Source organism: Parasteatoda tepidariorum, chromosome 4, assembly GCF_043381705.1.
Source record: "Parasteatoda tepidariorum isolate YZ-2023 chromosome 4, CAS_Ptep_4.0, whole genome shotgun sequence".
NCBI lineage: Eukaryota > Metazoa > Arthropoda > Arachnida > Araneae > Theridiidae > Parasteatoda > Parasteatoda tepidariorum.
In genome coordinates, this window is record NC_092207.1 from 44312719 (window position 1) to 44340477 (window position 27759).

General features: G+C 32.6%; 2 protein-coding genes across 2 annotated transcripts; one reads left to right on the forward strand and one right to left on the reverse strand.

Moving 5' to 3' along the window:
- The first annotated feature begins 6627 nt into the window (after positions 1 to 6627).
- On the forward strand, positions 6628 to 7095 carry LOC122271643 (uncharacterized). The gene has a single exon (XM_043053612.1). The coding sequence runs from the start codon at positions 6628 to 6630 to the stop codon at positions 7093 to 7095; it is 468 nt and encodes a 155-aa protein (XP_042909546.1).
- A 3525-nt stretch (positions 7096 to 10620) lies between these two features.
- On the reverse strand, positions 10621 to 21845 carry LOC122271644 (uncharacterized). Its single transcript, XM_071180325.1, has 3 exons — positions 21627 to 21845; positions 15637 to 15879; positions 10621 to 13956 (listed from the first exon to the last, which is right to left on the reverse strand). Exons 1-3 carry the CDS (start codon positions 21843 to 21845, stop codon positions 10621 to 10623), a joined length of 3798 nt encoding a protein of 1265 aa, XP_071036426.1.
- Between the last annotated feature and the right edge of the window lie 5914 nt (positions 21846 to 27759).

Below are 27759 nucleotides of genomic sequence, written 5' to 3' on the forward strand. Positions count from 1 at the left end.
ACCGCAGAGCTTACGTGAAATATCCTCAGTGGTAGACGGATCATGGGTTAGAGTCCCCTTGCCGGCCGGCTAACCATGGGAAAAAGTTTATTAAAAGTTATTACTAGGCTCCCTGTTTGCTGCAGCTACCTAACACCGATGATTGGGTATCAAAAATTTTTTTTCTACGAAAGTTAAATTATNCAGGAGTTCCCTTGTCTTCTGGTTCGGGTTCAAAATTACAAGGCTATGGAGTTGAACAGTAGTAGTCGTAAACCCAAAAAATTGGGTCGACTGTTCAACGGCATCAATAAAATAAAATAAAATATTTATTCCATAGATTTCGATGTCATTTTTGTTTCTTTATCGCATAAATAATAATTTGCTCTCAGTAATGTGCATACTTGTTCCATTAGATGTTTGAGAAAGATTCTAAAAATGTATTTATACTGTTGGTCTAGATTATGAATTATGCTGCATGTAACTGCTTATAAAGAAAAGTTTATTAAAAGTTATTACTAGGAGCTAAGCTCCCTGTTTGCTGCAGCTACCCAACACCGATGATTGGGTATCAAAATTTTTTTTCTACGAAAGTCAAATTATTCATTTGTGTATGTTCTGAAAAGTATTCCGTTTGCCGAAGCTTGTTCCCACGCTTTCCACGTCCAAACTTTTTCCACTCAAATTCAGTCAGAATCCAATCAAAATTTAAAACGCAGTAATAGCAAAATAGAACAGGAAAAGTAAATATTATAGGTAAAAAATTAGGGGTACTAAATACTTTATGGCCGGGATAGCCTGGTCGGTAGGGCGCTGGGCCCATGTCCGAGAGTTCGAACCCCGCCTGCCGAAGACTCCCCGAATTTTTGTAAAGTGACTGATGCACGTTAAATCTGTAGAGTCGCAAAAGTCCTCCATGTTTCCATAACAAATCAATACCACCGGAGGTACTGGATTAGAGATTTTACTTATATTATCCTCAAGTTAACCAAAAATATATAGAAACTAATGCGGGAAAACTGAATCCTACCATGGGATTTTCCAAATAGTAAAAAATATACCGATAACAATGGAAAACTGTGTTGGATTATTCTGCTATAAAATGATTTAAAAGCCTCTAGGTTTCAGATTGGCTGGCTGATGCATTTGAAAATATATAAAAACTAATGCGGGAAAACTGAATCCTACCATGGGAGTTTCCAAATAGTAAAAAATATACCGATAACAATGAAAAATTGTGTTGGATTATTCCGCTATAAAATGATTTATAAGCTCTATGTTTCAGATTGGCTGGATGATGTATTTGAAGCATTAGACTTTGGGATTGTCAATGATTTCATTGGATCTTACGAGATAATTATAAGATTTTTACACATAGTTTGACATTTTACCAAAACCTTAAGAAACTAGATTCAGACACTTATTTTCAGATACTGTGATGCTGTTTAACCCTTTGTGGGGCGGAATGTTTCAATCAAAAAATTTAGTCAAGCGAAGTCATAAGAATTGTTGTCATCATACGGACGTGTTGTTGTTGTTGTTACACATCGGCCAGCAGTGCTAGAACAGGTCCATGACGTTATACACCCTCAAAAAATCCAACACTGTCAATGGATCATCTGCTAAATCCTGTTTGGTGAGCCCCAGGCACTAGAGGATGCGGTAAGGGGAAGCCTGGTCTGAAGAACAGTTGGTATAAATTTCAAACTTCTTGGATCCTTCCGAAAATTTCATTGATTTAAGGTGACCATTTCGAAAGTGGGCAAGAATAGTTTGTTCCTGTCTATTAACCACCTTTGGCCAGGGAGTCTCCAGGTCGAGAACACTGATACCATGGGTGCTTTGGGAGGACATTCCAAGTGGTCTTGTTTTTGTGTTTTATTTTTGAGAAGATTTCCAAAAAGGTGAGACGGCACAGAGACCTTCGCAAGCACCAGCTTCAGCCAAACCTGGTGCAAAGTTGAGGGATATACGGACGTTAAGGTCGCATATCCCCCAACAACTACGAAATTTCCGTAGTTTCAGAAATTATTTCTCTTAATAGATGACTGCTAAGGTATTGGAATCATATTTTAATGTATCATAACTAAAAGAACTTTATCCACCACTAAATATGGACAATTTAAATGGATATATAAAAGGTAAAGTTCAAGAAATTATCGTATTCCTAGTTGTGACAAAAAATTTTATAAATTTTTTTATAAAAATCTTGTTTGTTTTAAAGATTTCTGTGTCAATTTTCAGCCACTTGAGAAAATATTTTGAAAGATCCTCAAATGTTGGTGGATATAACATTGGCGAATTTATCTTTAATGTTTTCAGAATGATATGGGTAGGATTAAAAGACATGTTAAGAGATAAAAACTTTTATAATTTTAGTGGTTTTTATTATTGTCAAAATTAAAGGGGGCAGTTTTTACCCCAACGAAACCTGAAAGGGTCAGATAGCGCATTTTTGGTGCTTCTCTAACTACTTAAAGCTCTTGTCAGAAAAAGTAAAGCAAATCTTTTATACTTAAACTCTCAGAAATAAAACTGTCACTTTTGGCTATTCAACAATCCTTGGGCTGTATTTCGTTAATTTCGATAACAATTTCGTCATGAAATAACGTGATTGAAACGAAACTCAACCTCTCAAATATTCTGACGAAAATTTTTTCTCAACTTGAAACTTCGTCAGTGTGTATTGTGGAAGATTGCGTGATGAAACTAGGATAAAGACTAGACGATCAAAAATAAAATGACGACATATACAGTAGTCAAAGAGTTGCTCTCTCACGAGGAAGATCCCGAGTTCCATTTCCGCTTTGGCCATGGGTGCAATTTATTTCTCTGTTCTACCTGTTCTTATTGTGTTGTTCCGACGTCATTAATTCACCCATATGGTGCCCATGGTGAAGTGATTATTAGAAAAGTTAAGTACATTAGGCATAAAAAGGGTATTTTTTTGAAGAAAAGAAATTAAAATGACGAAATATATCCCTAATTTCGACGAGATTCGTTTCCTCGAAAAAGTGATTATAGTTATTTCCTCACTTTGACGAAATTTTTGATCAAAGTACATGGGTGATTCTCACGAAATATGACAATGCACTGTCCCTTGCTCCAAGATCTAATACTATAATGCTAGAAGATTTTTTTTAAAATTAATAAATAGCATTGCTGTTGACTAAATTGACTTTGCACTAGCATTGACTGTTTTGTATAGTTAAAAAAATTTATTGAACTTCAAAATGTCATTTTCCTGGCATGTCCCAAACAATGTTTCCAATAATAACTAGCTTCAAAACTTCCCATAAATTTTTCAATATCAAATTTTTTTTATCGCAACCGATGTAAGCATTTCTATAATATACGCAGAGGGTATTATTTACAAGAACTTCGTTTAAAATAATTTTTTCTGTCAATAATTCGTTTGTCCCAAGAAAATCTGTCATTTTCCTGGCTACTTTTATTTAGTGGTTTATAACCAAAATAGATAGATCCAGCAATCAATATCTTAGGTTAATAGATTGATTAGATGCCAATGTGAACATGTCTTGTTGCATGAATAAAGAACCAATTTTCTGGTTCAAAATCTATTTCAAAAAATTTTTCAAGCCGAGTAGGTTTTTGTGTTGTCATTTTCCCGGCTTCCTGAAATCATTAATAGCATAAACTACATAAATTGATCTGAGTTTTTTTAAGAAATCATGTTGTTTTCTGCAGAATATAAATGTCTTAGGCCAAAATATTAAATTAAAGTTATATGCTACAAAATGGCGAATTTGTCATTATCCTGGCTGTTATTTTTCCTGGCTTATGAATGACAGAACATTTAAGTATTACCAGAATTTTTTTTAACTGCAAATACTGTACGGAGGGAAAGCAAATATTAACCTAATACCAAGTTTATTTATGATTGTAATATGCTTGAGTGTAATCAAAGTTATTTATTTATCTAATAATTGATTATTATACACAATTTTATTCTGCACGTAATTTTTTTTGATTTTTCCTACAGAGGATAAAAAGAATTAATTTAAGCAATTTATGGTCCATCTAACATAAAGGCCTAAGTTGAGTTACATACTATTAACTTAAAATGACTGTTTTTTAAACTTCTAAGCTAATATGTCATTTTTCTGGCGTTCGAGATTTGGTGAATTTCCATTTTTTTTTTCTCGAGCAAGTGTCAATAAACTACACTGCTGCCTGTAAGATATCAATAAGTGTAACTAAAGAAGTATTTTACGAATTGCCATGTTTAGAAAGAATCACCCATATAGGAGGAAACGGTTTCGTCAAAAGCGAAGAAAGTTTCTTGACATATAAGTATCCAATTTTTACTGTGTATGTAAAATGGTGCTTTCTTACAGAATTCAATATTTTCCCCAGATATTTTCCTTTTTTCCGAAATTTCGAGGGATTCTTTCGTTAAATAAAGGAAACGTATTTTCTTGCAAAAGTATTTCTTATACTAATTTTCATCTCATGGGTGCTTAAAAACTCCTTTGCAGACGGGGTTATATTATTTTGTTAATTTGAACTGCTCAGCTGTAATAGAAACTAGTTTTTCTAATAGTTTCTTCTGCATCACATTTCTTATTTATAAGTGACAACGACATTTTTAAATAAATAATCCTGAAGGGGTAAAATTTTACCTGACTGTGAACTTCATTCGCTTTAGAAATAAACAAGTGTTAAATAAAAGTCAACACGTCTCAAATGCTTAAAAAAGAAGGGCAAAATTTTTTGAAGCTCTTGAAACATGTCGACTTTTATTTTATGTTTGTCTATTTCAGTAGAGTTTTCAATCAGGTTGGGACATTTTTAATTATACACTTTTTTATTTATTGTTTTCATTATCCACCTCCTGGAATCAGTCTGTCCGCCTTTTTAAAGGAATAGAACTTTAAATATCCTGAGATTCGAAAATATGTAGCGAAAAATCAAGTAAATTGATGAGTATAAACTCATATTGCAACAGGGACAATATTTTTATTCTTCCCTGCTTTTCGTACTTTCAGCTCTTGGGAACTTGGAGAGTCTCTTAAAATTAGATCTGCCAAAAATGGGTTTCGTGGTAAACTTAAAATTTAAAAATTTTAGTACTAGCTTCACATTTTCTATATTTCGAGTAAAAAAAGTGTTACTTAGCTTAAAGCTGCTTTCGAACAAAATTAAAACAAATTAGAAATTTTTTAAAAATACTCTACACATATTGCTACTATCTGTGTACGTTTTTTTTTTTGCAAGACAAATACATATTTATTATTATATATTTTTTGTCGAGAGAAAGTGAATTATTGCTACTACGAAATTTTTACTGTCTCTACCATTTTTGAATGCCGTTACCATACAGTGCGGTAATTTTACCAGAATGTTTTTCCTTGGTGTATAAATTGAGTTCTTGGAAAATGTATTATTAATACATTTCAATTAAAACTTGCAATGATCTGGAACCCTATTCGCTTTTTAAAATTTTGCTTTCAACTTTTACTGAAAAAATTACAAAATAACTAAACTGAAATGCAAGGAAAGTATATGAATTAATAACTGAATAGTTAAAGAATTCAGTTTGTTGAAATAAGACAGAATTTATAAAAGGAATTTACCTAAAGTTTTCTATCAAGACATTAACTAGCAACTTACATAAGTATATTTCAAACTTATATATTATTAACTTACATACTTATGATATATACGCTATATACACAGTCCAGTCACATTAATGTGACCACTACCTACTNCGAAAAATCAAGTAAATTGATGAGTATAAACTCATATTGCAACAGGGACAATATTCTTATTCTTTCCTGCTTCTCGTACTTTCAGCCCTTGGGAACACGGGGAATTTTTTAAAATTAGATCTGTCAGAAATGGGTGGTGAACTTGAATTTAAAAATTTTATTACTAGTTTCACATTTTCTATATTTCTAATAAAAAAACGTTAATTAGCTTAAAGCTGCTTTCGAGCAAAATTGAAACAAATTAGAAGTTTTGTAAAAATACTCTACACATATTGCTACTATCTGTGTACGATTTTTTTATTTTTTGCAAGACAAATACTTATTTATTATTATATATTTTTTTGTCGACAGAAAGTGAATTATTGCTACTACGAAATTTTTACTGTCTTTACCATTTTTGAATGCCGTAACCATACAGTACGGTAATTTTACCAGAATGTTTTTCCTTGGTGCATAAATTGAGTTCTTGGAAAATGTATTATTAATACATTTCAATTTCAACTTGCAATGATCTGGAACCCTATTCGCTTTTTAAAATTTTGCTTTCAACTTTTACTGAAAAAATTACAAAATAACTAAACTGAAATGCAAGGAAAGTATATGAATTAATAACTGAATAGTTAAAGAATTCAGTTTGTTGAAATAAGACAGAATTTATAAAAGGAATTTACCTAAAGTTTTCTATCAAGACATTAACTAGCAACTTACATAAGTATATTTCAAACTTATATATTATTAACTTACATACTTATGATATATACGCTATATACACAGTCCAGTCACATTAATGTGACCACTACCTACTTTCGACGTCAACGTGAAATAACCAATCAAGGAGGCAGGTGGCAGCACATTACAGTGGATTGTATATATAGGATGTCCTAAGGCATCTGAAAGCATTTCAATCGTTGGCGTAATGCAGAAACGTAGCGTTTTATCCGACGTCCAAAAGGGCATGATTAGTGGCTTTCGGGCCAAGGGTGGAAGCATTTCGGAAACGGCTGACTTTGTGAACTGTTCGCGTGCCGCCGTGGTAAAAGTATACCGTGCATGGCAAAATGGCACTATGCAGAACAAGCGGCGTGGCACATGTGGTGCACCAGGGACCATAGATGACAGAGGCGAACGAAGGCTACGGAGATGCGTTCGGGCGAATAGACGTGCCACTGTTGAGCAACTGACCACCCAGATGAATCAAGGGGCTACCAAGAGTGTATCCTCAACCACTGTTCAGCGAATGTTGCTGCGCAAGGGCCTCCGCAGCAGACGTCTGGTTAATGCACCTATGCTGACTGCTGTTCATCGGCGACGAAGGCAGGAATATTGCACGCCAGTACCGCAACTGGACGCCCACAGAGTGGCAACAGGTGGCTTTTTCCGATGAATAACTTTTTATGCTCCATCGCACAAATGGACGTTGGCGTATACGGCGTAAAACGTCTGAAAGCAAACATCCTGCTACAATTGCCGGAAGGCTGCAGGCTGGAGGAGGGAGCATTATGGTTTGGGGAATGTTTTCCTGGCATTCACTGGGTGCACTCATCATTGTGGAAGGCACGATGGATCAGCACAAGTACGCATCTGTACTTGCGGACCATGTCCACCCCTACATGTGAATGACTTTTCCTCAGAATGATGGCATCTACCAGAGGACAATGCGAGGTGTCATACAGCTCGCTGTGTATGTGCGTGGTTCGAAGAGCACCAGGATGAATTTACCGTACTCCCCTAGCCAGCAAACACACCGGATTTAAACCCAATCGAGAATCTGTGGGACCACCTCGATCGGGTTGTTCGCGCCATGGATCCTCAACCGCGTAATCTAGCGCAGCTGGCCACGACACTGGAGACGGCATGGCTCAACATCCCAGTGAACACCTTCAGAAACCTAATTGACTCTCTTTCTGCACGTCTCGCAGCGGTTCGCTCTGCCAAAGGTGGTTATTCTGGATTTTTACAAGTGGTCACATTAATGTGACTGGACTGTGTATATGCAAGCACTGCATATATATATATATATATGCAATACGTATGCTATATATATGCAAGCAACTTTACATGCATTGGAATTTCTTTTCATTTCACTTTGAGCAGCAACTGCATGTTCTGTATCGTTACTTTTACTCAGCTCCAATTATTTGCTTCGCTGGGAATTGCATCATTTAGATATGTTATCAAAATAACTTCGCGTTCGAAAGCAATATAGTTTCATTGATAAAGTCATCACTGATCGCAATTTTCCTGAAACTGTCAGATGACAGGTATTTATAAGCTCGTTATAAATTTAGAAGAACTTCTTTTACAAACTGTCGAAAATTGTGCCAAAATATGCCAATCCTAATTTATTAAGATCCTTATTAAACAATTGTCTTATAAAGTTATAATTTATTACTCTATTAAAAGTTTGCGATAGTTTTAAACATAAATAAATGCATTTTAGCTCAAACGTGTATACTAAAAAAGTCTTAATAGATTTATTATATAGTCCACTCATGCTCTAATAGGCAATGTATACGCCGAACACTATTATTTTGTTTTATACATTTTATAAAAAAATTCCAGTTTTAGCCTTGAGGCATAAACTGCTTTTATCATTTTTAATATAGTTTGATAATTTATACATAGTAAAAAATAAAGCATACTTTAAAGCGCTAGAAAATTATTGATTTGAATATTTTTTTTTGGGGTAAGAAAAAACTTCTTTCACTCCAAAAATCATAAAAAGACTTACTGAAATATATTTGGAAAAAAAAATGAAACGAAATTGTTTTTTATTCTATTGCATACAGTAATTACAATCAAGTCTTCCGAATCACTAGTGTAAAAGGCAGGATGAAAATAGCAAAGCCAATTAAGCTACTTAGTGAAGCGTAGCTGCATTTTAATAATCACCTTTTGACTCCATTTTGTTCACCCGGTAGCTAGGTACTTTAATAGCTTCTCACTAGAGCTGCACAATGGGCTATCCCTGAGGATGATCCGAAGACATGCCATCGCTATTTTGATGCTCTGAAGAGTAGGCGGCTCCCATGCTTAAGTATCCCGACGACCTGCATGCGAAGTCGAGCACTTTACTGTAGAACAATTTGACGAGGATCGATATCGCGCACCCTTGGTCCCTACACAGGTTGATCAAAGTGGTCACCCACCCGCTTGCTGACCGCAACCAGTGATGAGTGACTTCGGTGTTCTACTGGGAACTTCGTCTTTATGATCAGTCCACTCTGGAACCTGTTCATTCGGACAATCAAACACGTTTTGGTGTTTTGTACATCAAAATTTTATTAATGATTTGCAAAATTTCCTGAGCGGTTTCGTTTTTCTTTAGATTTTTAGTTTGAAAACTTTTAAATGTATATAAGTTTTAATTCATTTTTAATAAGTTTTCTATACCTTTAAAGTGTGTTTAGACGTACAAAATATAAAGTATAAATATCTAAAGCAGTATTAAATGGAAGAAATTGAGTTAAAAAATCCCAAAACAAGGAATATCCAAAGTCAAAATAGTCTAAGCTGTGAAGTAGGAGCTAAGTCTTGTCATCAAAATATACACATATGATTTTTTTTCCTTCTTGGTTTATTTTTGATATCATTGTATCATACTTGGCATTTAAACTAATTACATTTTCTGAAGAATAAACGTTTAATTCAAAATAACTTTAAATATTTCTTTTTCAATTTGTATACGAGAAACATTTTATTGCCTTACATATTTTAAATGGCTTTTTAATTAATCAGAAGTCTTCTTTAGAAGAAAAAAATATTTTCCTTACATCTTTTCAGCACAATAAAAGATAAAATTTTAAGCAAAATTAAACAAGAAAGAATTAATTTACTAAAGCTATTACGATTCTAAATGTACTTATACTCAATTATAAAACGACACCTTAATAATCTTTTAAGGAAATTTAGGATAATTACACATAATTAGTTAACTTTAACCATAAATTAAGACACTAAGATCTTTGTCAGTGGTAGGAAAATAATTTGTTGCGATTTATTAAGGGTCTAATTAAATAATTTTATTTCCATTGACACCATTCTTTTCTTCGGATAACGATGTATGATTCATTTGAAATAGATGGAAAAAAATTATTTTTTGGTTGTAAGTTTCCAAAACATTTTGATACGATTTTGCCTTTAATTTATAACGATGGTATATCGGGTTTAGAAAAAGTCGAGTCTAAAGAAAAGAATTGGATATGAAAAGTGTCTGGTATAAGCCTTTTTTGACTAATGATGCCACCACGTTTCATTTTTTATGGGAGAAATGGTGCAATTATAGCCTCGATTAATTCCTTTTAAATATTGTATACTTTAGTTTATTACTCAGCAAAATAATTAGGCTGGATTTTACTTAACTAATTTGCGAGTGTTTTGTCAAGAAGTTCTTTTTGCACTACAAACATAAAAAAAAACATAAAAAATAAAATATTTTTTTATTTTGGTTTGTGTATAAATTTCAATTTTGTTTATGTCACATTCAATAATGTTTTCGTTTATAATTTTTAAATATTATCTTTTGACAGCGTGAAACAAAATAATTGTATAATTAGTTCGAAATCAAATTTACTTAAATTAATGCGGTTGTTTTATTATTAACTAGGAGGCTTCGCCCCCTGCTCGCTGGTGCTCGCCAACCCCCGGTTTCGTAGCTCATTTCGGATTGCTTCGCAATCCAATGCTCGCTTTGCTCGCTCATTGGATACTTTCTTAACGTCTAGCTTTTGTATACTTTTTTGAATACTGAAGTTCCGAAAACTTTTCNAATTTCTTAAGAACTTAACATATAAAATTTAAAAAAATAAACACAAATATTACATAACTTGACAATATAAAACATAAACATTTTAAAATGTAAAACAGAATATATAACATAATGAAAAATACAGTATTTCTTTATTTTCTTTTACGTATCGATAGGCAAGACAGCTATTTTAGAAACAGCTCTTTTAAATACCCCAGATTTTGTGCGAATTTTTACTACACGCACTTTATTATCCGAACCATGATAAACATAAATTATTCGGCCTAAAATCCAGGTATTTAAAGGCAAGAAATCTTCTTTTACAAGTACCATCTGTCCTATCTTTAAATCATTTTTTGTTACCATCCATTTTGATCTAGCTTGTAATGTATTTAAGTAATCCGACTTCCATTTTTCCCATATAAGTTGTACAACTTTTGTAGTTTTCTGCCACCGACTTAGACGATTATCATTGAGATCAGTTAAATTTGGTTCGACAATTGATGTTATAGGCCTCCCTATTAGGAAATGACCTGGTGTTAAAACATCAAAACTGTCATTATCACCGCTTAAGGGGCAAAGGGGGCGACTATTCAGAATTCCTTCGATTTGAATAACTATTGTTTCCATCTCTTCGTAAGTGAAATGAAATTTTCCAACTGCTCTTTTAAGATGATGTTTTACTGATTTTACACCCGCCTCCCAAAGACCACCAAAATGGGGTGATTTTGGTGGAATAAAATTCCATTCTATGCCTTCAGAGGTAAAATAATTAGCCAAAATCTGATCTGGAAAATTAATTAATCCATAAAACTTTTTTAATTGAGAATTAGCTCCAACAAAATTAGTGGCATTATCAGTATAGATTTTGGAGCATTTTCCGCGTCTACTCGTAAATCGTTTCAATGTGGCAATCATCGAATCGGAAGTCAAATCAGTCAGCTGTTCAAGATGGATGGCTTTTGTAGAAAAACAAATAAAAATACAAATATATACTTTGTTGAGAGTACCCTTACGTTGATGTTTATATTTAACAGCAAAAGGGCCGCACAGGTCTACACCTGTGACGGAAAATGGGGGTGACATGTTGACTCTTTCACTTGGTAAATTACCCATAATTTGAGTGGAAAGGAAGGGCTTAGATTTGAAACATGTTACACATTGATGTACAGTTTGACGTGCAAGATTACGACCTCCTAAAGGCCAAAATTTTAGCCTAACTGCACTTAACAAACCTTGAGGGCCAATATGAAGTAATTTCCTGTGTAAACTATCGAAGTAAATTTTACTTAATTTGGACTTTTTCGGTAAGATTATCTGATGCTTTTGATCAAAGGGTACTGAAGCATTATCGAGCCTTCCACCTACTCGTATTAAACCGTCCCCATCTACAAAGGGATTTAAGCTAGAAATATTGCGAGAAAAATTGTTCTTATTTACCAGTGTCTTCTGAGAATGCTTAATCAGGATACTTTCAGAATACTTTACCTCGTCAACTGTCAAGGGTCCCATTTTCTTATCCTTATGTTTACAATTATGAAGAAATCTGCAAATATAACATAAAATATGATTAATTTTATAATAATTATTTGAGAGTTCTAAAAGTTTATCAATCAGGGTCTGTGAATCATCAGTTAGCAAAACAGTCTCTTCCGTACTCTCGGTTGAGGAAACAGTTTTTGCTTCTCGGAGAATTGTTTCTTTTTCACCTTCTGCAAGGGATTCTATATCAGGAAATGATTGTTCTAAAGTTTCTTGAAAATCAGATTCCATCAAAAATTCAGCACCTGTCCACCACCTGGAACTATCAACCAAACATTCAGCACTAATTCCACGAGAGAGAATATCTGCAGGATTATCTGTACCTGCACAATGGTGCCAGGAGTTTGGATCTGTCAAAGTGGCTATTTCTTTAACTCGATTAGCAACGAATTGTTTCCAACGAGTTGTCTTTCCCTTTATCCAGTAGAGCGCAATTTTAGAGTCAGTCCAATGATATGCAATTGAAGACCTTTTCAGATTCACAATCTTTTTCACTTTGGATGTCAAGCGAGCTGCAACTAGAGCTCCCAGCAATTCCAGTCTAGGCAGAGTCACACTATTCAAAGGAGCTACTCGGCTTTTAGAAGTCAAAAGTCTAACAATCGGTCCATTTGGTGTGTAAACTTTCAAATATACTGTAGCACCGTATGCGTTCTTACTGGCGTCACAAAAACTATGAATCTCGACGATATCCTCTTTGGATATAGAATTAAGAACCAGTCTAGGTATCTTAAGATTTTCCAAAAAAGGTATCTCTTCACACCATTTTATCCACTCTTTCTCTATTTTCGGTGGCAAGGATTCATCCCAAGGAATTTTTTCACTCCACAGTTCTTGGATCAGACATTTCATTCGTATGGTGAAGCATGAAATTAACCCTAAAGGGTCAAATATCTTCCCTATAGCCTGGAGTATCGAACGTTTTGTACTTTTGCTTGAGGAGACGAATTTTAGGAGACTTCTGGTATCTACAGAAAAATAATCTTCACTGGTGTTCCATAAAAGTCCCAACACTTTAGTCTGATTGGAGCCCAGACTAACACTAGCGTTTGCAGGATGAGTATCTAGTCCCTCATTCTTCCACTGCTCCATCAAATCAGCATCATTAGTTATCCACTTCCTTAGAGTCATTCCAGCAGCTTCTATTATTTTATTTGCATCTCTAGATATTTCTAATGCTTCATCAAAATCATTGCTACCGGAAATAAAATCATCCACATAAAGATTTCTATCTAGAAGTTGAACGATAACAGGAAGATCATTTTCATATTTTTTGATATGGTGCCTGATAGTAGCAGCGAGTAGAAATGGACTTGAGTTAACTCCAAAGTTCACTCTATTAAAATGGAAGATAATTAATTTGGGATCTTTAGAAACACTTGGTTCATCATTGCTCCAAAAGAATCTTACTGCGTCTTTGTGTACCTCAGCAAGACCTATTTGAAGGAAAGCCTGCTTCACATCAGAACAGAAAGCTGTTCGGTTGAGTCTAAATTCAATAAGTACATCCAAAAGATTGGGGTTTAAATTGGGCCCTGGCCACAAACAGTCATTGAGAGAGAGTTCATTGACCTCGTGCGCCGCAGCGTCAAACACAATTCTTAACGATGTTGTTAAACTTTCTTTTTTAACGGCCATATGGGGTAAATAAAATATAGGTCTTTCACATTCATCCTGTATACTATCAGGTTTAACTATTTCTATAATGCCTTGACTTGTATAATCCTGTATAATTTCACGGTATCTATCATAGAGATCCGGGTCATGCGTAAATCTTTTCCATAAGCTTCGGAAACGTTGTTTCGCTAAAGAATAATTATCAGCAAGTTCATTATAGTCTTTTCTAAATGGAAGTTGCACTATGTAACGACCGTCTTTGAATTCAACAGTTTCATTAAATATTTTCATGGCCTGATCATTCTCTTGTAAAATTGGATCGTCTTTAATCCCAAGCCCCTCCAAATCAAAAAACAGTTTTAGTGTATCTTGTAACGAATCATTTTTAGTTAGAAAACAATATCTTTCCTGAGTAATTTCGCTTTCTTTAAGTTTACCGCAAGCTATCCACCCCAATAACGACTCTTTAAAAAACAGATCATCATTTATTTTATACGTATTTTGTTTCAAAACCTTGAAAAAAATATCAGAACTTATTAACGCGTGCACTTCAGTAGCTTCATAAAATGACTCATCGGCTAATTTCAAAAAATGAGGAATCTCTATTTGCGAAATGTCTAAAGTAGTGGGCGGTGTGAGCCCCGTAATATTATCAACCACATAAAATTCAATTAATTCATTAAAACTAAAATCTTCATTCGAAATGGATGTAGTTAATTTCCAATTAATGTTTTGGATCGATCCGTTTAATCCTGAAATCGGTGTTTTTATTTTCTCTTTTTTAATCCCTAATAAATCGCTCATATTTTTCTTTAATACGCATATATTAGAAGCTGAGTCAAGGATCGCTTTTATTTTTATTCTCCTACCATCTGCACATGTAATAAATATTTCAGCAGTTGAGAGCAAAACGTATTTTTTGTTTTGTTTATTAGTGGCTACGCTTAAAACCGAAGCATTGGGATTCGGATTATTAGTAGAAGAAGAAGGAAGTGGCACGTGATCAACTTCACTTTGAGATCGCAAATGATTCATATTCATAGAATTCGAAGAAGAAATATTTGATTCAGTTTCTTTCGAATTTAATTTTGTACAAATTAGCTTTGAATGTTTTAAAGAGCAAGGACACCGATATGGGGAAATACATTGGGCTTTTGTATGATTTTTTTTCAGACATATTTCGCACAATTTATTAGCACGAATTATCTTTATTCTTTCATCAATGTCAAGATTTAAAAATAATGTGCAGCGAAAAATGGGGTGCATACCTTGTTTACAAAGAAAGCAATTCTTATTTTTATTTTTGTTATCGTTTTCAGACACTAAAAGAGTTTTAGGTTTAGAGGGAAACATTGGGTGCTTTTTTATTTTTGTTTCGTATGAACAGTTTCTATCTACGGATAAAAGTACAGCTTCCCGTTGCTCTAAAAAGGTTATGAATTCATTAAAAGAGGGAATTTCTTTTGTTTTTTGTAACAATTCAAAGTTTTTACGAGATTCTTTATCGAGTTTTTTCAACATTATAGTTTGTAAAAATATATCAAATAGAGGATCTTGATTATATTTCAACACCTTTAGACTTAAATTTTTATTTAAGCAATCAATCATGGCACGAATTTCTACAGCATTTTCTTTTTCTATTTTCTTAAAATTCAAAATGGATTGAATGTGAATATCTACGACTAATCTTTTATTGTCATACCTTGAAATTAATGCTTCATATAAAGAAGTAAATGTATCGAAGGTAGAAGCAAATTCTTTCACTTCATTAGCAAGACAAGAATTTAAATAATATAGTTTCAGTGTTTCACTAAGTTGACTGTTTGAAGAAATTAAATCATCAAATTGATTTTTAAAACTAGAAAAATGTTCATATTTTCCAGTAAATATAGGAAGATTAACTGGAGGAATTTTTAATACAGTTTTTAAGTTATCATTTAGTTTATGATTATTCTCTGTCTTGTTATTAGAATCAGAGTTCAATAGTTTATTAGAATTTATTAATTTTAAAATTCCTACCTCTAAATTATCCAACCGTTCATCACACTGATTCAAATCAGTATCGATGGTGTCAATATCACCAGGTTGAATGTCCAAGTTGTAGTATTCTTGTCGCAATGACTCACTTCTATTTTTTAAGACTTCTACACTTCTAAGTTTGACATTTAACTCCGTGATATCACGCAGGTCATCAATTTGCAGAAAGTTTTCTAGGCGGGTAATTTTGCCTTCTATTATTCTCCTATTGGCGGGTAATCTTACCTTCTGAAGTTCGTGATCTATTTATGATGTCCATAGGCTTAGCCATTGTTCTGATTCAAACTCCGAAGTTCGACGGAGCCAGATGAAGAGAAAAATTTATAAGACGGACCACTCTTTAAAAAAAGAAATGATTTATTTATATTTATTTTAATTATCGCTAAATGCGATTTCAGAAGTTTTATTTTTAATTAGATGGAGCTACATGAGAGCCGTCTGTCATTGTGGAAGTTACAAAATCTTCTGCCGGTTGGAGCGCTGACGCGCATGCGCGCCAACAATTCGCATATTTAAACACAAGCTAAGTGGCTCTAGGTCCTAATCTCAATTAAGCTAATTAATTACACTGGTGGACAAAATTAAGAGATGGAAGACATTTCCCCAAATATCTCAAAAAATACTGAATATAAATAAATGAAATTTGGTATGGATATAGCTTATTCCATGATAATAAAGTATGCAAAACAAAAATGAAAGTGCCATTCACTGGCAAGACCTATTGCCAATAAATCCAATGTAATCTGAACTTAAAGACAAAAGATGACAATAAAAGTGAGGCTTGTACAGTGCGTGTTGCCTCTAGTATGGTGTATGGTCACCTCTGACAGACAGACAGCATGCACAACGAGTATACCTGCTGTTAATAAGGGAGTTAAGGAGGACTTGTGGAAGACCCTCCCATTCTTCCACCAGAGCAATTTTTAACTCCAGAATGGTTCTGGGGGGAGGTTGGCGCATCGCAATAGCTCTCCCAAGAGCATCCCAAACGTGTTCAATAGGATTCAGGTTAGGGGATTTGGCTGGCCAATCCATTCGTTGAATATCCTCACTTTCCAGATACTCATCAATCATGAGAGCCCTATGTGGTCACGCATTGTCCGTCCATAAAAATGAACTCAGAGCCAACAGCGCTCCTGAAAAGACGCACATAGGGCTCTAAGACCTCCTGTCTGTACCTCTGGGCATTCACGGAACCATTGTCAAACACATGGAGTTGTGTGCGGATATCTTGCATGTGCGAATGAATGCGCGAAAATGTTTTCCATCTCTTAATTTTGTCCACCAGTGTAGTTCTGGTCTAGTTTATTGTTACGAAATTAAACACAACGTACTTTCTCTGAATAAACGTATCTTTTTTTCGATAGATGCAGATTCTCGACCTACAAATTATGGAAGGTAGTTGCAATCTGGAAAATATTAGTACCAACAATTTAGGCTTGAGAGCCGTCTAAAGTTTAGACCTAATGATAATTTCCTTTTTTTTACATATATCGTTCTATCTCGAGACCTTTTTTACGAATCGAAAAAATGTTTGCACACAATTATAAAATTCGTTTATCTAAAACAATTTTTATTAAAAACTAATAAAAAACAATTATTCACTAGTTTTTATTAATTTGTATTACAACATTTGAAAAAGTCTTGAAATTCAAGTTTAAACAAATTTTTATATCACTCAATTTTTATATGAAACTCGGAAATTTTAAAAGATAAAATTTTAGATGGATAATAAAATAGATCTAATAGATAATAAAATAAATCTAACAGTTCAAATCGTATTTTTAAAATTTGATTTCTCGAGAAATATTTTAACTATTTGCCCATGCTATTTGTGAGAATAGGTAATACTTTAATCTAAGTAATCATCTTGATTTTATTTTAATAACTTTTGCAAAAATGTATGCTATCCGAAGTGAAATAATTATGGTCTGCAAATAGTCAAACCAATGACATATATAGTTGATTTAAGACTAATTGTTGCCTTCAAGAAACATGATATTTTCGTTTCTCTCCATTCTTCATAACAAAAGTGCTTGTTAGCTTTATTCAGATAGTCAACAAAAATAATTTTGTCTTAGTACGTATTTTAAGTTGAGTATAGAGTTTTGTTCTATTTTATAACTGGCGGTTATGCAGCGGACCCAATTTTGAGTTTATGACTATTAGCATTCACCTCCGTAGCCACCTCTTTTCAGAGCCTTGTTATGTATGTAGTCTTAATTTTAACACAATTTGGAAGACAATGGAACTCCTGAATTAAGTATTAGGAGAAACTAGCCTTCATGGAGAACGTTTTCATGGAACTAAACAGTATTTAAGTTACATGGAGAGGAAAACGGTTAACGGAAAACCGTTTACGGAAAACGGTTTGCGTCAGCACCGTGGCCGTTGCGAGCTAGAAGCAGAATTCGTTTCGACTCGCCAACCTGGGTTACCTCGATGGGAAGCAAGCGCTCTATCCCCGTGAGCCACCTAAGCTATCCCTATGGATTGGAGCAAATAGGCAAATTGGAGGAAAAAAATAGTTAGGTAAGCGTTATTGCTATCGCATGGTAAAAAAATTCTGGATCAAGTTAAAAAGTTATTCCGTAAAAAGTACCGGTAGTTAGAGCGCCAGTACTTTTTACAGTAGATAACCGATTATCCGGAACGATCGGGATCATCGCTATTCCGGATAACTGATTTTTCCGGTCTTCTGAATCGCTACAAAAAGCCGTTTTTTTTATTGTTAAACCCAACTAAAAAAAAATTGGAAATAATCTTAAAAAGAAGAAAAAACGATGAAGTAATACACTAATGATTATTTCCAAAATGATGGTAAGGTAAAAATCTTTCAAAAAAGAAAGAAAAATCCTAAAATCTTATGAGGAAAAAAAAATTTTTTTTTTAAAAAATGGCGGGAAAACTTATTGAATTTCGTTCCGGTTTTTTGGTTTTCCGGTTTTCTGATTTCCGGATAACGGGTTCTGTACTGTAGTATAAAATCCATTTTTAAGTTAAATTTTACGGAACAAAAATCTGACATAAGGTCATTTTTGCAATAGTATTGACCGTAAACTCACTGAATCATGATTAAAAAAATATTGCTTTAAAAATTACGTTATAAAATATTGCGGTAAAAATGAATTTTACCCATAATGCACTCAGGATGCTAATACTTATTACCGAAATTTTATCTGGAATTTTTTATGGTTCGCGCAACAGCAAAATGCCAAAAAAAATTTACTCTTCTTAAAGAGAAACTATGCTGACTACATAGACCAGTGTTTCCCAAAGTGTGGTACGCGTACCCCCAGGGGTATGGGAACAGTTTAGAGGGGGTACGCGTTCTTATGCGAAATATCCGGCAACAAACAAAAATTTCAAATTTTTTTATTTAAAAACAGAGTCAGCCATGAAAATTTACGATTACGCATTTTTCTTCTTTTTTGCAGAGTTGACAGTTAATAATTAGTGGTGTCGACAGTCAGTTGTGATTTTAAACTTTTGTGCAATTTTTTTTTATTGTAAAGGTTTGTAAGGAGAGTAAATTCTACTTACTTTGATTATTTTAATAAAATAAAATTTTTATCCTTAACATGGAATTTTTTACCAAAATTTAAGAATTTTTTTAATGAAAACTTAACATATGAAAGTAAAGATATTTTTAAAAAAATACATTCCTTTTTTTATTAGTGGTACACAACGTTATGAAAAATTTAGAAAGTGTACGTAAAAGTTATAAGTTTGGGAAACACTGACATAGACATTATGATATTTGTGTATATCAACCAGAAAGCGAGCCCACTAGCATTAAAATAAAAACTTCGCAATCAATAAATTAAACAACTAATGATCTGGGTGACATTAGTTTACACAATACACATAGAAAACTTTTCATGAAAAGAAATAAAGGGAATAGAAATTGTGAGCTGGAATTACATAACACAAACATCGTTAAATCAACAAAGAAGAAATATTCTCCTAAAAACTAGTGAAAGATCAATAATGTTGTACTTCTGGTTAATAGCGTCATTTATCCATTATTGGCAACAAAATTAGGCTTTTTTTTTCTAAATGCTGTTATTGATCAGTATATTTCTGTTCAACAAGATTCGGGTTTGCGAATATTGTCTGCTACTTTTTTATTCTACCCGGAGAAAAAATTCTGGTAAAATTAATGTACTCTAATGACATTTTTGGTTAAAAACTAATTCTGGTTATTAAAATAAAAATATAAGGCATTTGAACGATTCATTTCATAATTTTTTCCGTTCATATGGTAACGGTTTATCAAAAATTATGATTTTTTAAATTATAGTTCTTATTACGATATATTTAGTAAAAATACGAAACTGAAAAGTGAATTTGAATGAATGGCTTTTATTCCATAACTAAAATAACTTGATAAAAATACCAAATTTTATTACAGATTATGAAAGATCAATAGTTAATTTTACCGAAATCATTACCAGAGCGCTTCGGTAAAAATTAACGAGCTTTTTGGTGTTAGTATAGAATCAAAAACACCGTCATTTTCACAATATACTGGTAGTTTTGACCATATTTATTTCGTAATTTCAACAATATTTTTCTTCTAAAAAATTAAAAAATGCTTATTATAAGTGTTTAACTAACAATTAACTACTATAATATCCAATTCAATCTTGTAAATGTTCAATTTAATCTCATATATTTTCAATTAAACAGTAAAAAATATTTAACAACAACAAAAACCGATTTAGATCTATTTATTTTTCAACAGCTTTTAAAGTTAAGCTGATAAGTTAATTAATAAAGGATATAACTTTTATGAATAAAAGATGAGAGTAACAACAGTTGCATTTCCAAAAGGAGTTTATAACGGTTTAATAAACTAAATGTTTTATGAAAGCTCCTCTAAGAATAATTAAATATTTAATTAGAAGGATTAATTAGTTTCCAAATTGCTTGTTAAGTTTATTTATAGAAAAGTCTTTTTCAGATTACAATCGCTATGTTTATGTATGTTAGATTTTAATTAATATTGTGATCATAAAACTCCAGATTGTTTTAATCCATAATACATTAAATGAAAATTATGAAAGCAAATTAATTCTAAATATGCAATGAAACATTGTATATATATGAAAAATTAATCATAGAAATAAACTTCCTCTCAAGCATTTAAAATATGTTTGACAAAATATTTCTGGTACTGTATAGTTTTCTTCATCTTTTTAATTTATTTTTGTTAGAATGGGCAAAGGTATGACTGCATTCTTCGATCATTATTACTTCGATCATTATTACCAGTTCAATAAGAGAATAAAAAGAAAGCAAGAAACTCAAACCGGAAAAAAATGTCGTTCGGAAAAAGTTTTACGTTGTATTTTTTTTTATCATTTAATGAAGTTTAAGTAAAGTTTTATTAAAATCCTATCTCACTTTTTGCTTATATTTTCTCACACAATTATTAATTTTATTTATTTTTTGTTTTTTTTTATAATCATGAATGAAAAAATAAATTTATTTTCTAAAATAATTCACATATTATCAAAAGAAAAGTCACAATTTCATAATGTATTTAAAAATTACATAATTTCGGTCCATAAAGTGTCTAAACACAACATTTTAGCAAAATATCTTTATACTGCTGTTGATCATTTTTTTTTTGTCTTTGTTTTATTTAAAATTATTTTTGAATACAAAATTAGTTTTTGGTAATAATACTCTCATACTTAAGCATAAGTAGCTCGTGACTGGTCTTACACTATAAAAACTTTTCGTAAATCGTAACAGCGAAAATGAAGTTATCAAAAGTAGCGTAGTGGGCATGGATAAGTTTTTTGGTTTTTGGTGCAGTGGAACACTAGGAAAGTTGCTTTGTACCACTTTTGTATTAAAGTGGTTGCCCTCACCCTTGGTATTCAGTAACACTAAAATTTATAATTACACTTAGGAGTCATGGAAGTTACTTCTCGTAATACAACTCCCTCTTCCACACTTACTTTTTTGGAGTTATTCTCTCTGGAAAAATCAAAAATCTCGGAAGAGTGGAAAACACCCCCAACCCATAATTGGTACAAGGGATCGAAACCGGGTTTGTCCCTTGACCTCCCGTGTGACAGACGTAGTACCCGGACTGTTCTATCAACGGTCACATCAAGTTCCTCACTTTCAACGAGGGCAGGGAAACCTTCTTCACCTGCACCAAGTGCCAAATTCATCAGGCTTCTCCTGAGCACCTCTTGGATTGCATGGGACTCTCTAAGGAGGATCTCTTTAGCAATCCTCTCCTAGTCTTCGACTTCCTTTCAGTCAACGAACTCGCGGATCTTGTCTGACTCCGTCAGACAGTGAGGATAAGCAACAACAACAACAACATCTCGTAATAATTATAAGTAAGATCAACTGGTTAGCACACAACAATTCCTAAAATAAACTTAGTTCGAAATTCAAACATGCGCGTAGCCCAAAAAGAATACTAAGACAAATTCAAATTAAGCTTAATGGAACAAAAACGGATAGAAATTATATATTATAAAAAAATTCAAGAGAATTGAGGCAGATATTTCAAAATTTAAATATAATTATCCTTATTACACACTAAAAACATGCATACGTTAAGCAACGGCGATGCTCTGAAGATGTCTAACAAAACAGCATCAACAAATGTAAGACATTTCGACCTCGACTATAAGCAGTCTACGGACAATATCCAAAATGCTCCAAAAATTGGTTAGAAAATTACGGATGGTGTAAGAGCGAGTGAATTTGATGTATTCTCAATTGTTGGTGTTTAGATTTAACTGCATGTTCAATTTGATGTTAACTTGAATTGAAGTGTTGCTTCACGCAATTTTTTGGATGTTCAACGCCGAATTCAGAGAGCTATTGCATCGCAGGTGTTTACAGTGTAGTAACACGTGACTGGTGTGACACAATACAAAATATGACTTGACTTGGCGTAATATATTTTTAACTTGCCGAAAATCTGTTTTCTGTACGGGATGGAAAGAAGTAAATAATCAACAAATCAGTGCTGCACAACACTGCGAAATCATCCACAAAATTAAAAGACATATGCACCGTTTTTTTTTTTTAAATTTCATTTGTTATTATTTTTTGTCTTTCCAATGACTTTAAGTCATTAGGTTAAGAAAAACACAGATATTTTACGCTTACTTCAATCAAGCTATTTTTACCGGTACTTATCTTTATCGAATGATCGTAAGAAAACCCTATTTCTACCGTATTTACATTAAAAATACTCTGTACAGATGCAGTTTCAATAGTAAAAATATTAATACAATTCGTTTTACACATATTAGTATAATTGGTACCTATTAACTCTTCCGTGGGTCAATATACCAGTAATACCAATCTCAAAAATTTACAGTACTGTAATGGCATTTCTGGTAAAAACAAACAAATTTAATTCTGGTCTATAAAACCAAATTATAGGATATTTAAACTATTAATTTGGTCATTTTACAGTTCATGTGGTGACAGCTTATAGGAAATTCTGGTATTCAAAATTACCGCACTTAGTTCTTATTATATATTTTATTGTTAATTTTACGTGAATCAATACCAAAATGGTTCGGAAAAAATTACCCGTATCCATAGAGCCAGAAACATGGTAAAATTTACCGTACTCTCGTAGTTTTGGCCATATTTTTTTCTCGTTGCAGTTTTATTAAAATTATTAAATATTAAAATGGATAAAATAGATAAAATAATTAAACAGCAGCATTTAAGGAAATATATTTTACTTTTCCGAATTTTATCATTATATTTAAATTCAAGGGGTGAGAAAAATGCTTCCCAAAGAACATTTTTAATATATGTAACATATATATTGCATAATATATACTATCGAATCTGTAATATATATACATATTATGCAATAAAGAATTTGCGTGTGACTGTATGGGTATATTTTCTCTATACCGAATTGAGGGTAAACCGTAAGCTCTAAGAACGAGACAACATGAATCTAAATGAGAACAATTGTAAACAAATTAAGAAAAAGTTTTTTATTACGCGTCTGGTAATACTTCCTTATTTTTTATTTGTTATGACAGGCTATCTGAATGATCAACATGATCGCGGTAGCACAGGCGGACGTCATTAGAATTTCGAAGGTTATCTCAGACCACCGTTTATTTTTCTTCTTCTTAAAGTTCTTAGTTTTGCTTTTAAAACGTGATACTATGAAACTAAAATTAATGAAGTAATGGTACCAACTTCTTGAGGACGAACGTAAAAAAAGCCTATATAATAATAATATTCATGCCAATGATAACTTTGGTATTTTTGGTAACAGTTGCTAATATTGAAATAAAAAATAAGCTATGTACTAAAAAGAAATTAATGAATCAGATTGCGACGACTACTCCCTTTATTTTGGGGGTCAGAGATCTGAATCCAACTTAAAAAGTGTATGTTTATTCAGAGAAAGTTTGTTCTTGTGTTTGATTTCGTAACTTAATATATTGTTTGCACTAATTAATTAGCATATTTGTGGTCACTTCCTCAAACCATTAAATTGATTATTTTTTGTGCACTGTACATCCTACTCTATATACACATGTAACGAGTCCTCTTTTCCTGTTCCTTTTTGTGCTAAATTTTTTTACAACGTCTATAGTTGGTAACCATCGTGGCCGAATGATTTTCTCACTATTTTGTACTCTAATATTAAATGGTTCCACAAAACGTATACGGAAATTAACGCTCACATCATTGCAATAGCAAAGCAAATGTATAGTGAGTTTTGCTCTTCCCACAGGCAATCACTCATTTGAAAAAATATGTAAGTGAGAAATATTCTTCTCAAGGCCTATGAAAGGGTTAAAGATTTATCAATTACCATGCGTATTATTATTACCAAAAGTGGTTAAGCGTTACAGTATGGCAATCCTCTGAAACGAATAAGTAACATTTCTCTATTAATTTTGCTTTTTAGTATAAGCTTATTTTTTCAATTAGTACTTATTACCAAAATTAATTAGGCAGTAAGTTATTTTATGGTTCCCCGAAACGAGTAAGTAATGTTTCTTTAAGGCCTGGTTTCTTAGGACAGGACGCCATCAGCTGGAAATCAGCACTAACCTCTGATTGGTCCATTTGTGAGTTTGATTGTATACGTCATCGAACGCTCATCTTGAACTACAATCAAAGAACTTATACGCTTCGCGTAAAGAAGGGAAACTTCCTATACTATCAATGTTAAGTCGTAAGGATCTTTCCCCCAACTTGGGCGCTGAAGGTGTAATGCAGGAAAGCCACCGTTAAGAGCGATTGAAGAACGGGCGCAGATCATTTGATTTTAACCCAATGCACTCATATTTTCTCCGTTAATTATTATCGGATTCGATTTTGCTTTTAAATTTTTTTCAGTTCACAAATTTTAGCAGGATTATAATTTATTTTAAAGTAGTAAATATTTATTTAACTAAAGTAATTTATATTAAAAAATAAAAATTCATTAAAACTTTAAAAAATTGAGTAAAACTTATTTCCCCTTGAAAAAAAAAACTTTTTCGCTTTGTTAATTTTTCCATGTGTGTATATGTATAAGAAATGTGCTATATATAAATAAAAATTTTCAATTATATATATACTTAGAGTTTTAAAAAAATAAACAAGACACTTGTTGCAGAATTTGTTTTATCTTTATTAAACTTATCTAAAAATATTCTTTTTGGTTATATATTTTAAGAATATACTTTTCAATAAAATAAAANGATATGCATGTTGTCTTGTGCACAGCTCTTACTTTAGATTTGTTATTTTTGTTTTGCTTGAAGCTTTTTATTTGATAATTTAATGTGTGTTTTGTTATAATTTTATTGAAAATTCTGATGGAAGGGGTTGCAAGTAATTAACCATAATTTTTCTAAATTTAATAATGAAATAAAATTTTTTTGGAGAGGGGGGATGTAATATAGAATTTCTCATACGAGTCATTCTATATTAACTGGTAAGCTTAAAACATATGTTTCTTATCAAGTTTAAGATGTAGAAGTCGGTCTCTCACAAAGAGCCATAAAAAGTCAAGATGAACCAGATAAGGCCAGATAAAAGATTATTTTCTGAAGTTAATGGGCAATAAGTCGTCAATGAAGATAGTCCCAGAAAGTTCCCACCGTCAGAGTGGCGTGATACTTTTAGCGAATCAAAACCTCTAAATTTTATAAATTGAATGACGTTTTATTCAGATAAGAAGATACTTGCAACCACGCCCTTTCAGAATCTCTCTTTAAAAACTCAGGACAGGCCAAATTGCGTGACTTTTTCATATTTTCAATGGCTAGATAAAGCTGGGCCAAACCCAAACAATCCCTGCAAAGGGGGAAACCTGATGTAAATATCCAACGCATAATGTTTGCAATACTCCATCTAACGAAATAAAATGCCTTTTTAACAGAAGCAGCCTAAGTCTCTTCAATCATCTAGCCTTTAAAGACGTAACATGATAAGCCGGCAGTGGGAAGTAATTTGTTTGGAAATAATGGCCCCAGATATAAACAGCAAAGAACATATCCATCGTTTCACTTCAACGAAAAGATTAGAGAAATATATATTACCTTCCGAAAAAGAAGATTCGAAGGTTATCTCAGACCACCGTTTATTATTTTTCTTCTTAAAGTTCTCAGTTTTGCTTCTAAAATGAGTTACTATGAAACTAAAATTAATGAAGTAATGGTACCTACTTGTTGAGGACGAACATAAAAAATGCCTATATAATAATAATATTCATGCCAATGATAATTTTGGTAGTTTTGGTAAAAGTTGCTAATATTGAAATAAAAAAATAAGCTGCGTACTAAAAAAAAATTAATGAATCAGATTGCGACGTCTACTCCCTTTATTTTACGGGTCAGAGATCCGAATCCAATTTAAAAAGGTATGTTTATTCAGAGAAAGTTTGTTTTTGTGCTTGATTTCGTAACTTAAAATATTGTTTGCACTAATTAGTTAGCATATTTGTGGCCACTTCCTCAAACCATTAAATTGATTATTTTTTGTGCACTGTACATCCCACTCTATATACGCATGTAACGAGTTCTCTTTTCCTGTTCCTTTCTGTGCTACATTTTTTTACCTCGTCTATAGTTGGTAACCATCGTGGCCGAATGATTTTTATCACTATTTTCTACTCTAATAATAAATGGCTCCACAAAACGTGTACGGAAATTAACGTTCACATCATTGCAATAGCAAAGCAAATGTATACTGAGTTTTGCTCTTCCCACAGGAAAAATCACTCATTTGAAAAAATATGTAAGTAAGGAATATTCTTCTCAAGGCCTATGAAAGGGTTAAAAATGTACCAATTACCATACGCATTATTATTACCAAAAGTGGTTAAGCGTTACAGTATAGCAATCCTCTTAAACGAATAAGTAACATTTCTCTATTAATTTTGCTTTTTAGTATAAGCTTATTTTTTCAATTAGTACTTATTACTAAAATTAATTAGGCAGTAAGTTATTTTATGGTTCCCCGAAACGAATAAGTAACGTTTCTTTACAAAGCTTATTTTTTTATTTTAATTAGTATTTACTGCCAAATTAATTAATCATTGATGTCAACAATAGTAATGCCGTTTTTATGTTTCTCTCAAACGAGTAAGTACCATTTTTGTATTAATTTTGCATTTTAGTACAGAGCTTGTTTTATTTTCGTTTTAATTGGCAGTAGGGGAGAGTGAGGTCAATTGTACCATTTTTTACTTAACTATTTTTAACTAACAAAAAATCCAATATATTATTAGCATTAATTGATAGACGAGTAAAGTAGACTATCCTCTACCAGAAAAAAATACCTTATTTTAAATGTTATTATAATAGNGCCCCTGGAGACAAACTTCTCCGCCGTACACGAATCGCTGGCATTGTGCCAAATTTTGTTACGACTTTCGCGAGTTTCCCATCTTTACACTTATACAATCTTTGCTACAATTGCCGTCCAACTCAACTGCAGTTGGATTACAACGCGACGTTAACCACAGAAGCAATGGCGGTCAACATTCAACAGCACATTGAAATCAGCCAAGATTATGATTTTGACATTAAACATAGCTTCTTCAGTAAACATAGCACTCTTCATTTAGCTCAGCTATAATGTGTT